The sequence below is a fragment of the Protopterus annectens genome, chromosome 14.part0, assembly GCF_019279795.1.
Source record: "Protopterus annectens isolate FY-2018-M chromosome 14.part0, PAN1.0, whole genome shotgun sequence".
Lineage (NCBI taxonomy): Eukaryota > Metazoa > Chordata > Ceratodontiformes > Protopteridae > Protopterus > Protopterus annectens.
The window spans coordinates 1,142,278,613-1,142,291,038 of record NC_056748.1 but is presented as its reverse complement, the minus strand read 5'-3'; the positions used below and the strand labels follow the sequence as shown (position 1 = coordinate 1,142,291,038).

Genomic DNA, 12,426 nt, shown 5'->3' with positions numbered 1-12,426 from the left:
AGAAAAGAGGTGGGGCCCCAGGATAGAGCCTTGTGGGACTCCCTGCGAGATAGGGAGTAGAGTGGATAGGCTGTTGTCCAGTAGGACTGCCTGTTGTCGGTTTCTAAGATAGGATTCAAACCATTTGACTGCCTGAGTGTCAACTGAAAGTGAAGTAAGTATATCTATCATTAAGTGATGATTCACCATGTCAAAGGCTTTGGAGAGGTCTAGAAAGAGGGCAGAGGTGAGTAAGTTGTTGTTTCTATTTTTATTAATTGAGTCAGAAAATGATAATAGTGCAGTAGTAGTAGTACTATGAAAAGGCCTAAAACCATACTGGTAGTTGGCTAAAAAATTATTTTGGAGGAGATGATCGAGAAGTTGCCGGTGAATGCATCTCTCCATGATTTTAGCTAAAGGAGAAAGTAGAGCTATGGGACGGAAATTAGAGAGTTCAGTTGAGCTTCCTCCCTTATGTAGAGGTATAATGTATGAGACCTTCCAAAGAGTTGGTATAGTGCATTCTGTGATGGTCCTATTAATTAAGATAGAGATAAGGTAAGCAAGTACTCCAGCTGCCATTTGCAGAAATTCAGCTGGAAGGAGGTCAGCTGAGGGGGTACATGGTTTTAGTTTTTGAAGCTGGGTATGGATGAGAGAGGTTGGAACAGGCTGTAATTGGAGGGGAGGAGGTAAAATGGTTTGTGAGAGTGTGTTGGAGATGCTGGCTGGTGATAAGGTACATGCTAATGATTGGACTGAGTCCACAAAAATTTATTAAAGGAGTTGGTAATTTGGCAGGGAGAATCTTGAGTCAAATTAGCTGGGGTTGGAATTTTGGACTGGCCTGGGTGGAGTAGGCTATTTATACCTGACCAAAATTTTTGAGGGTTTTTATGTCGGGTGTGTTAGAGCTTATGGTAGTGGTTCTTTTTATCTTGGACTATTGATTTTTTTGTAGCATTTCTTAACTGTCTAAAGATTTCATGATCACTTGGGTTTTTAGTATTTCTCCATTTAGATCAAATTCGATTTCTTTGAAGGATTTTTTTGTCTTTTCTCCTTAGTGAGCCAAGGTGCAGGTTTGCTCTTAGTTCTGACTGTATGAGAGGGGGCATGTTGTTCTAGGATTTGTAGAAATGTATTATTAAAGTAAGAGACTGCTTTGTCAAGTGGTAGGTATTTAAGGGGTGACCAATTGCAAGCTTTAAGTTCGGCTTGAAAGCTAACTTGGTTTAGGTGTTTTTTTGTTACGGATAGTTCTATAGATTGTGTGGTTAGGTATGAGGGGTTTTTGTCTGGTAATGAAGATAAGAAAATGGTCACTAAAATCATCAGGAAGTATACCTGATTTATAGGAAAGGGGATTACTGTTAACTAGAATCCAGTCTAAGGTGGTTTGCTTGTTGCTAGGTTTATGGGTTCTGGTAGGGAGGTAATGGTTTGATTGAAGCCATAAAGGTTTATATGAGTGTTAGGCTGGGAAGAGTTACAACAGTTCCAATTAATGTTAAAGTCACCAAGGAGTATGGTTTCTTGTGGAAAGATTGTGGAGAGCCAATTAAGGACAGTTTCAAGAGTGTTAATGTTGTTGCCTGGAGGGATATAGGAGCAGATTATATATAATGATTTATTAGCATTTTTCTGTAGTTTAGAGATTAGGATTTCAATGCTATTGGGTGAGGGAGGTTGGGTATTTAGTGGTGTAACCTGTAAATGAGATTTATATAATATTGCTACACCACCCCCCTTTTTATTTAGGCAATCTGATCTCAGGATGTTATAACCTGGTGGGATTATATCATTATCTTTAGTAACTGGTTTGGCCATGTTTCTGTAAGACATAGGATGTCAAAGGAATGTACGTGTAGAAGGGCATGAAGTTAGGTTATTTTATTATTTAGGCTACGAATATTGAGGTGGCCTATGAGGAGAGAATTGTCAGAGATATTGGGGATGCGAGAAGTAATGGGATGGCCAGAATGAGGATCTGACATTGTATTATCTGGGCCTGGGTTAGGATGTATATCTCCATGCAGTAATATGAGCTGTAAAGGGCTATGAAGGTGTTTCAAGACTTTATAAAGGAGAGGAATTTGTTTTTTAGTGTGTGTGTATAAATAATATGGGTTAATCTGTGGAATTTAGGAAGGAGGTAGGATGGTGTGGATGTTATGTTCACGTGGGTTTGTATGGCTAGAGGAGAGATTAAAACTGTGTGTTTTAAGGGGAGCTGAAAATTAGAGAGGCTATAATGCTCACAGCAAGTAAGGTAATGTGATAAAAATAGGGGGTAATAATAGTGAGAAAGAGAAGGCCATTATTGAAGGCAGGCCTGTGTATAGTAGGCATGTCTGTGAGGAATAGGAGATAGATGCTCAGAGATATGAGACAGAGGTAAGAGCAAGGTTAAAGGGTAGAGTTGTTAAAGGGAAAACAGGTGAATAGGATATGTAAATTAATGAGATAGTAAAAGGGTGGAGTAGTTAGAGAGAAAAATGTGGTAGATGAAGGTAGCAGGGGATAGGATGGGTAAGTTAATGAGGAAGTGAGAGGTAATTGGTTAATACCAATTGGAATTTGGCATGAGAGCAGCTACATCTTCTACTATATACACTGAGTGATAACACTTAAGTGGTTTGTTTAAGTTTCTTGGATCAATGCATATTTTAATATCATCTGAGCTTTTCTTGTGAGCTACGACCATGGAGGATACTCATTTAGTCGTTTTTTTCTATTGGAGTAAGGACACCTAAATTCACCATTTTGTCTAGTTCTGCTTTTACTTACTTTATTGGAATCTTCCATGCTGTTCTGACAACTGGACTTACTTTATGGTTTAACTTCATGGAATATGTGAGTGGAAGTTTGCCAAGCTTATCATTGAAAATATCAGCATATTCACTAAAAATACTCTGTGTAAAACTATCGTTGTTATTCATACTTATATGGTGAACCTCTTTATTAAATGAAATCAGTTCCATTCTCAGACTGTTGATGAGGCCTAACACTGACTGCAAGTGTCTTTTGCCTATGTAACACTGCAAGTCATTGATTTTTCCAGGAGAATGGCATGAAAGAACTACTGCGCCATCAGTTTGAATCTCTTCACCACCATAAGCAACTCGTTTGAGAATGGCATGAAAGAACTACTGCTCCATCAGTTTGAATCTCTTCACCACCATAAGCAACTCGTTTTGCACATTTTGCTGAATCAAATTTCTCACCAGCTTTTACTTTAGCAAACATTTGTGCTAATATAACATTGCACTTAGATCTAGTGTCTACTTTAACCTCTACAGGTTTCCTATTAATTTGTACAATACAAAATATTTCACTCTTTGCTGACAACTGATAGCCTACTGTATTAACTGTTTCATCGATCACAGATACATCATCAACATAGAAAGTTTGCTCATAGCCCTTAGAGTTTGCTACAATCTTTATCTGATCTACTTGCTTCTTTTGATACGCTCTTTTAACATAAATTTGCAACACTTTAGACTTTCAAAGCCTTTTGAAATGTTTACACTTTTTACATTTGTGAAATTGGTGACCAAAAGCTGAACACTTTTCCTGCTTTGGTTCATGGCTGCCTCCACAACTGCAACAGTTAACAAAGAAGTTGGGTGTGGCAGTACCTCTCGGTATATATTTCAGTTACATCTTAACTTTCTGCTGCAGTACACTATCAACATTTGCACTAGCAGATGCTAACACACTTTTCTCATTCTTAACCATATTTCTATGCTTTTCTGTAATTTCATGTATTTGGCAAAATTCTATGGCTTTGCTTAATGTTAATTCACTATCTCAAATTAAAATCTTTCTCATTGCATCATTATTAATACCACATACAAGACGGTCTTTTATCAACTCATCTCGTAGTTCATCAGATCTACATGTTTTTGCTTTATTTCTTAAGTCAGTAATATATGCTGCAAGAGTTTCACCAGTATTTTGATTTCTTGTGTAAAATGTCTGCCTTTCCATTGTAATATTAATTTGAGGGTTGTACATTTCTCTAAATCTACATTTTAAGCACTCAGGGTCTTCTCGCATTTCAGCCTGTGTCACAATATTGGTTGTCCCCCTCCCCTGCATACACAGCAGGAGCATGCATAAATGAACATTCTTGCTCAATGTCCTCTGAGACCGCTAAATTGAGAAGTATAAATGCTCTTGTGCATGCATCTTTATCAGAAAATGCAGACTGTATGAAAAGATCATCTTCTTGCTCAAATACTCGCCAATTCTCTGCAATATTATTATTAAACTCCAGTGGTTCAGGTCTGTGAAACCCCTCTGCCATAACAAAGAATTGCTTTTAAACTTAAGTATAGACCTGGTACTTGTAATATTGCTCAAGTGCACAACAATCTTTCTGAAAATGCTTTATTTTAACACTGCAAATACCTTGAACATTCTGGACACTTTGAAAAAAATCTTAGTTACTGCAAAAAAGACATGCATTGTGACAAAATTTGGACATTTTAAGCTTTTGGAATATTCAGAACACTTTGGAGATTATTTCAAACACTTTAAATATTATACCTCTATCTCGGACATTTTGAAAATCTAGGAAATTATTTTGAACACTTTGAATGCTGTGCTGTATGTTTGGCAACTGAAAGTAATTTGAAATGAATTTAAGTAACTTTGAATACAATCACTGACCTGTTTGCGAGTTCAGTCCTGGATATTGCTCCACTTCTGACTGCGTGCCTCATGGTTTGGGAGCTGCTTCAGCTTTGGATCCCATTCTGACATTATGTCACATGTCTTGTGTATTCAAATGAGACACTGAGGCTGGGTATGCATTCAAGTAATTTATTATACATACACACATCAGGAGCTGTAACTTGTATATGTACTTCTTACTTCATATGTTTACTGACTGACTTTTTACTTCTAACACTCACATGTGCTTCTTAGTTCAAGTTTACACTCACACTGACTGACTATACAAAATTGTATTGATCTTGCACATGCTCAGTGCTATCTAGCTACAGTGGCTGACTAGCTTCAATATACACACTGATCTACAAGCAAGATCCTCTGCACCCATGTGGGAGGCTGTCCACCAAAACCCCTTACTTATATATGCCAATACGCCACTGAACAATTGCAGTGTAAAGAGAAATGTATTGAGAAACAAAATCACTAGTGATGATTAGAAATCACATCCAGCACTATTTTTCTATGAGAAGATAATGACTGGACAGCTCATCTCAGGATATTGAAGTTAACCATGTGCTACCTCATTGACTTTAAATTGTAGAAGAAGGAAAACTGTTCACAGGGATTTCTCTAATGCATCCTTACAAATAACACCGAAATATAATGCAGATGCATGCCAAGAATGCCAAGAAATGATGGTGTCTGTTTAACACACTGAAGCATTACTGTATTAAGTTTTGGCTGCAGCCACATTATGCCTTCAAGTTGTGATTAAATGGACATGAACACACCCTCAGTTCTACTTGTTGCTTAAATGCTGTGAATACAAGGCACATATTCACAAGAACAGAGTTAGGGGACATTTATTTTTATTTTCCATTTGTTAACCACGGATGTCTCACTGGGCCAGAGGCCCATTTTCAGTGGAGGCCAGGGCAGAAAAGTTCCTTTACAAAATATATTACATGCAAATTCATGCAATACAACAAAACACATTACAGGATAATACAAGAAATACAGGTAGTAAGTAAGCTAAACAATTAACTGACAAAATAAAGACATGTCTAACAAAACATACAATATAGAGTAATAATATTCTGAGTAGGATAAAACATTCCTAATTAGCAAACTGACAAATAAAAGTAGATTGTACCATCATAGGGAAATGGTAGATTTTTAGGCAAAATGTAATAGTACAGGACAAAAATATTATTAAAAAGATATATTGTATAGAAATCAAGAAAAACTAGATGATATGTTAGTGGCACATATACTTAAAACAGTGATAAGGAGGGAAAGAAGGTGCATATAAAAGATGTGAGATCGGTGTAAAGCGATTAAAGGACTTGAGATTGGTTTAAAGAGATTAAAGGACTTGAGATCGGTGTAAAGCGATTAAAGGACTTGAGATCGGTGTAAAGCGATTAAAGGACTTGAGATCGATGTAAAGGAATTAAAGGACTTGAGATCAGTGTAAAGCGATTAAAGGACTTGAGATCAGTGTAAAGTGATTAAAGGACTTGAGATCGGTGTAAAGTGATTAAAGGAGTAGTAAATTAGTGGTAGGTAGAGAGGGGTGCTGAAAAAAGCAGCTTAGAATATAAAAAGAAAAAATATGATTATGGTTAACTCACTGACTCATACCGTGATGTGTACTAGGCCTAATTCTTTGTTCTAAACATAAAAATTAATCTTTTGGATGATGGAAGTGAAAAAACAGACATCTGTTGTGTATTTATTGACAATTAGATATGTAAAGATGACCACATACTAGCAGAACTGATGTGAGTGACACATCAGCTGTACCATAACCATACCACATGACAATGTGCGGCAAAGCACTGATAACATACCGTTTTCTCCCAGTTGTCTGGCAGCTGGATGTGATGGTTGGGTCCTCCATTTTTTTCATTGTAGTACAGCACAGAGTTAAGATCTGGAAAGTTCCTATTCAGGTCAATATAATGGACGTTGTTTCTCCCAGTCAGGTAACCGTTAGCATCTGGGCCCTAGAAATATCATAATACAATAATGATTAGAAAGTCAGTACCAACAGAGGTTAATTGATTCATCTTGTGAACAGATAAATTCATTTATTTCTTTACAAATGCCATATGTTACTATACCTACTGTTCTGTAACATTAGTTATGAAATTAACAGCGGCAGAAAACATGGTTTTACATCTAACAAAGTGTAGACATGCTGTCTTGAGATCTCTCCAAGTCTGAATTGTGATTGCTCTAAATTAGGCCCAGTTATTGCTTCAAAGTTGTGCTAAAACATTCATAATATGATGAAATTGTAATATTTCACATATAACTACAAGGGTCTCTCCAAAAAAGGGAATATTCAGTCTCAAATCTGCAAAGTTTTGACAGGAAGATCACAAAAGGACATTTGTCTAAAATGAGAGTTCTGTGTACGAAGCAAACATCAGATCCTTCCATGTGGGATTCCTATTATAGCCACCTCCAACTTGACCTGCTTCTTATTAGAGTCACCTTGGAGCTCAACGTTAGAGTTAAGGCAAGTATTTGGTTCCTGCACAAAAAAGTCAGTTTTTTGTGCTGTGAAATTTGTCTGATTTTAGCAGTTATGTTTCGCTTGAAGAAATGGCTTCTCAAGTTTAAAGCTATGATATAATGTAACCAGTATAAATTAAACTTAAATAAAGGGACGGGCTCTGTGGCATAGACTGCGAATAGTATGACCCGAGTATGAATAGTTGCTTTGGCACTTGAAGATCAAAGCAGGAGATGATGGAAGGGAACATCTGTCACTGTCTCACCCACACTGGGAGGGAAAGGGAGGAAAAGATGTGGCCTTTAGTCATCCTGTCAGAATCACAAGAGCAAGGGCTTTTCCAGCACCAAAATGGCCAGGACCAGGGACATGAGACTGGCAATACTGTCACTGATGGTAGCCCTTTAGCATGGGAGTGCAATCATGCTTGTATAGAGGACACTCCATAATGATGCTGGTGCCTAAATTAGCTACCCAGGAAAGGTTAGGATGAAGGCACCTCCAATCAGCACTTGCCTCTTTCCTGGAGAAACCCAGTACAGGAATGAGTTCACATCAGACAGAGGCAGTACAATAATCTCAGAAACAGAAGCAAAGAGCACACACACACATACACAAAAAAAAAGTGGAATACTAAAATCACCAGAGATGATTTACTATAACATACTCATAGTAATTGGGAAAAAAATGAGAATATCCAGCCGAAAATGTTAAAAGGCCACACATACATTTACACGCATATATACACAAAAACACACAAAGCCACACACAGACATTTACATGTGTATATACACACAAACACACAAAGCCACACACATACATTTACACGTGTATATACACACAAACACACAAAGCCACACATACATTTAGACGTGTATATACACACAAACACACAAAGCCACACATACATTTACACATGTGTATATACACACAAACATACAAAGCCACACATAATTTAGACATGTATATACACACAAATACACATCACACATACATTTACACGTGTATCTACACACAAACACACAAAGCCACACATACATTTACACGTGTATATACACAAAAACACACAAAGCCACACATACATCTCAATATGGAGAACATCGATGTCTGTGCTGTGACAGAAACCTGGTTCAAGGCTCCTGAGAGCACCCCAGCACTAACAGGTTTCACCTCATATCATACGTTCCGGCCCCAAAATCCGGACAACACCAAGAAAGGAGGGGGGGTGTCCATATTCATAAAGGACACCCACACCTCAAGGTTGGTGGCAACGCACGATGCATCTGAGACCATCCAGGTGCAATTAACCATAGGCAAGACTGCTCTGCAATTTGTAGCATGTTACAGGCCACCCTCTCAAACTCAGGAACCTCACATGGCCTTCCTGAAAACATTGGAGGGATAAATGTATCTCCAAACACCATCATACTAGGTGACTTCAACTACCCTAATATAGACTGGGAACACTACTCAAGCCCGAACACTCTAACCCAAAGATTCCTGGAGTTCATAAACTCAAATGCCATGGAACAACTAGTCACCATCCCCACAAGAGGTGAAAACATACTTGATCTCATCATCACGAACATGGGATCAAAATGTTCAACACCGAAGTATACCCCTCACTGGTGAGATCAGATCATAAACTAATCTCGCTGGAGGTCCTCATCCCGCCCCACCTGAAACAAAAAGACCACAGTGAAAAACTTCTCAAAAGCCGATTTCACACTTCTAAAAACTAGTGTGGTCTCCTTTAAGGCCCCTGAGCCAGTGGTAAACATTACTCAAACCGCTGAATCACTTACAAATGCCTTCTACCAGCACCTACAGGACTGCATGGATCAGGCAATCCCAAACAAAACTAAGACTCTCTGTACCAAAGGCAAGCGTCCAGTCTGGTGGACCCCAGCCATAAACAAGCTCTACAACAAAAGGAGGAAGCTACTACAAGATAGAGCAAAATCCTTGAAAGGTAAGACACCTTTGATCATTATAAGTAAAAACTAAGAGCTCTCATAAAATCATCCAAGGCAAATTTTGAGAGAAAAATCGCCAAGGACTCTAAAGACAATCATAAGGCCTTCTTTAGCTATGTTAGAAACCTAGGAGGAAACTCCCAGATATGCTCAGAATTAGTTCAAAATGATGTGAAAATTACTGAACCTACACACATTGCTAACATACTGGCTGACAGGTTCAGTGCAAACTTCTCCCCTCCCCAAAGGAGAGATATCTATTCCAGAGGATTGAAGCCCCCCAGACATCTCCAACGCCCAGGTGAGGACTGCCCTCACTAAGGCAAAAAACACAGCATCCATGGGACCGGATGGTGTCCCCGGCTGTGTGCTTCATGAACTCAACGAGGAATTAAACCCACAGTTAGGACAGCTGTTTAATCTTAGCCTCACCTCAGGATACGCACCCAAGGAGTGGCGACGGCGACTGTGGTCCCACTTCATAAGGGCGGTGCCTCCACAGACCCTGGAAATTACCGCCCATTAGCTTGACGAGCCTTATCTGCAAAGCCATGGAGAGGATCATAATGGAACTCATAAATAAAGACATAGGGAACTTGCAGACTTTGGATCCAACCCAGTTTGGCTTTGTCAAAGGCAGATCCTGCCTCTTAAACTTGGTTGACTTTTTCGAGACAGTCACCAAGGCCATTGATGAGGGAAAGGCAGTCCATACAGCCTACCTCGACCTGGCAAAGGCCTTCACACAATACCCCACTCAGGTATCATCGAAAAACTCATCAGCTTGAATGTAAACCCATACATCACAAGATGGGTTGCAAACTGGCTAAGCGACAGAACCCACAGGGTCAGAGTTGCTGGAGCCATGTCAGACTCAAAGCCTGTCACAAGTGGTGTCCCACAGGGCTCAGTCCTGGGTCCACTCTTGTTCGGCATCTACTTTTCTGAAGTACAAGCAAACACAGGAGGGTTATGGCTGACAAAGTTTGCAGATGACTGCAAACTGGGCGCCATAGTCGAAAACACATCTGACACAGATATCCTCCAGAAGGGCCTCACAGAAACGGATAACTGGTGCCAGAGCCATGGCCTGAAGTTAAACGCCAAAAAATGCATAGTCATACCCTTCGGGAAAAACAAGGTTACCCCTAGCTACCATATAGGTGACAATCCAGTGAGCACAGAAAAAGTCATCAGGGATCTGGGGACCCAAGTTGACAGTAGTCTTTCGTTTGACACTCATGTTGCTAAAGTAGTTAGGAAAACCTTCTATATCGCCCACCTGATCATGAAGGGATTCACATCTAGATCAAGGGAGGTCATCGTCCCCTGTACTCATCACTCATTAGACCTATGATTGAGTACAATGGCCCGTTCGGAATGTATCTGACCAGACACCTGATGCAGCTTGAAAGGCCCCAAAAGTTCCTCACCAAAAGGATAAAGGGTCTCAAAATATGTCTTATGCTGCCCGACTGAAAGAACTCCAGCTTTATTCAGTCTCATACCGCTTGCTCAGAGGTGACCTGTGCCTGACATATAAGGCCATGTCAAACCCAGATTTGATGAATATGCTTCACCTCAAAAATCTAGATCCCTCAGAACCACAAGGGCGGGAGACTTAAACCTTGACACGGTTATAAATAGAACGTGCTGGAGGGACAGATTCATCACCCAGAGACTCCCTATGCTGTGGAACAAAATCCCGGTACATGTGAGGCAGAGCACCTCGCTGGCCTTGTTCAAGAGGAATCTTGACCAATGGATGGGAGATCGCAGATATACCCCAGGGATTACTTCAGTGTCACTGCTTGACAGAGGCACAGAAAAATGATAGGCATAGTTTTTATTCAAACTAAAGGGGTCGCGAAAGCCACATAACTATGGGCTAGGCTTATAAATGCCCTTGGGCAGATAGCCTAGTATGAACCTATGAACCTATGAACCTATACATTTACACATGTGTATATACACACAAACACACAAAGCCACACATACATTTACACATGTGTATATACACACAAACACACAAGGCCACAAAACATTTACACGTGTATATACACACACAAATACACAAAACCACACATTTACACACACAGACATTTACACACGTGTATATACACACAAACACACAAAGCCACACATACATTTACACGTGTGTATACACACAAACACACAAAGCCACACATATTTTAGACATGTGTATCTACACACAAATACACAAAGCCACACATACATTTACACATGTGTATATATACACAAAAACACAGAAAGCCACACATACATTTACACATGTGTATATACACACAAACACACAAAGCCACACATACATTTACACATGTGTATATAGACACAAACACACAAAGCCACACATACATTTAGACATGTGCATATACACACAAACACGCAAAGCCATACATACATTTACACATGTGTATATACACACAAACACACAAAGCCACACATACATTTACCCATGCATATATACACACAAACACACAAGGCCACAAAATATTTACACGTGTGTATATACACACACAAACACACAAAGCCACACATACATTTACACACACAGACATTTACACATGTGTATATACACACAAACACACAAAGCCATACATACATTTACACATGTGTATATATAGACACAATCACACAAAGCCACACATACATTTAGACAGGTGCATATACACACAAGCACACAAAGCCACACATACATTTACACATGTGTATATACACACAAACACACAAAGCCACACATACATTTACACATGTGTGTACACACAAACACACAAAGCTACACATACATTTACACATGTGTATCTATACACAAACACACAAAGCCACACATACATGTACATGTGTATATAGACACAAAGCTACACATACATTTAGACATGTACATATACATACAAACACACAAAGCCAAACATACATTTACACATGTGTATATACACACAAACACACAAGGCCACAAAACATTTACACAAATGTATATACACACAAACACACAAAGCCACACATACATTTACACACACAGACATTTACACATGTGTATATACACACAAACACACAAAGCCACACATACAAGTGTGTATACACACAAACACACAAAGCCACACATACATTTACACATATGTATCTACACACAACCACACAAAGCCACACATACATTTACACATGTGTATACAGACACAAACACACAAAGCTACACATACATTTAGACATGTGCATATACACACAAACACACAAAGCCAAACATAC

The 12,426-nt window shown here is 39.1% G+C and overlaps 1 protein-coding gene across 1 annotated transcript in view; it reads right to left on the bottom strand.

Annotated features, from left to right (window-relative positions):
* The window catches only part of CPN1 (carboxypeptidase N subunit 1), a 549,032-nt gene that overhangs the window by 297,495 nt on the left and 239,111 nt on the right, over window positions 1–12,426 (bottom strand). Inside the window, exon 3 of the mRNA XM_044056935.1 lies at window positions 6,516–6,671. Coding sequence (XP_043912870.1) covers window positions 6,516–6,671 — 156 coding nt within the window. The remainder of the gene's footprint in view (window positions 1–6,515; window positions 6,672–12,426) is intronic.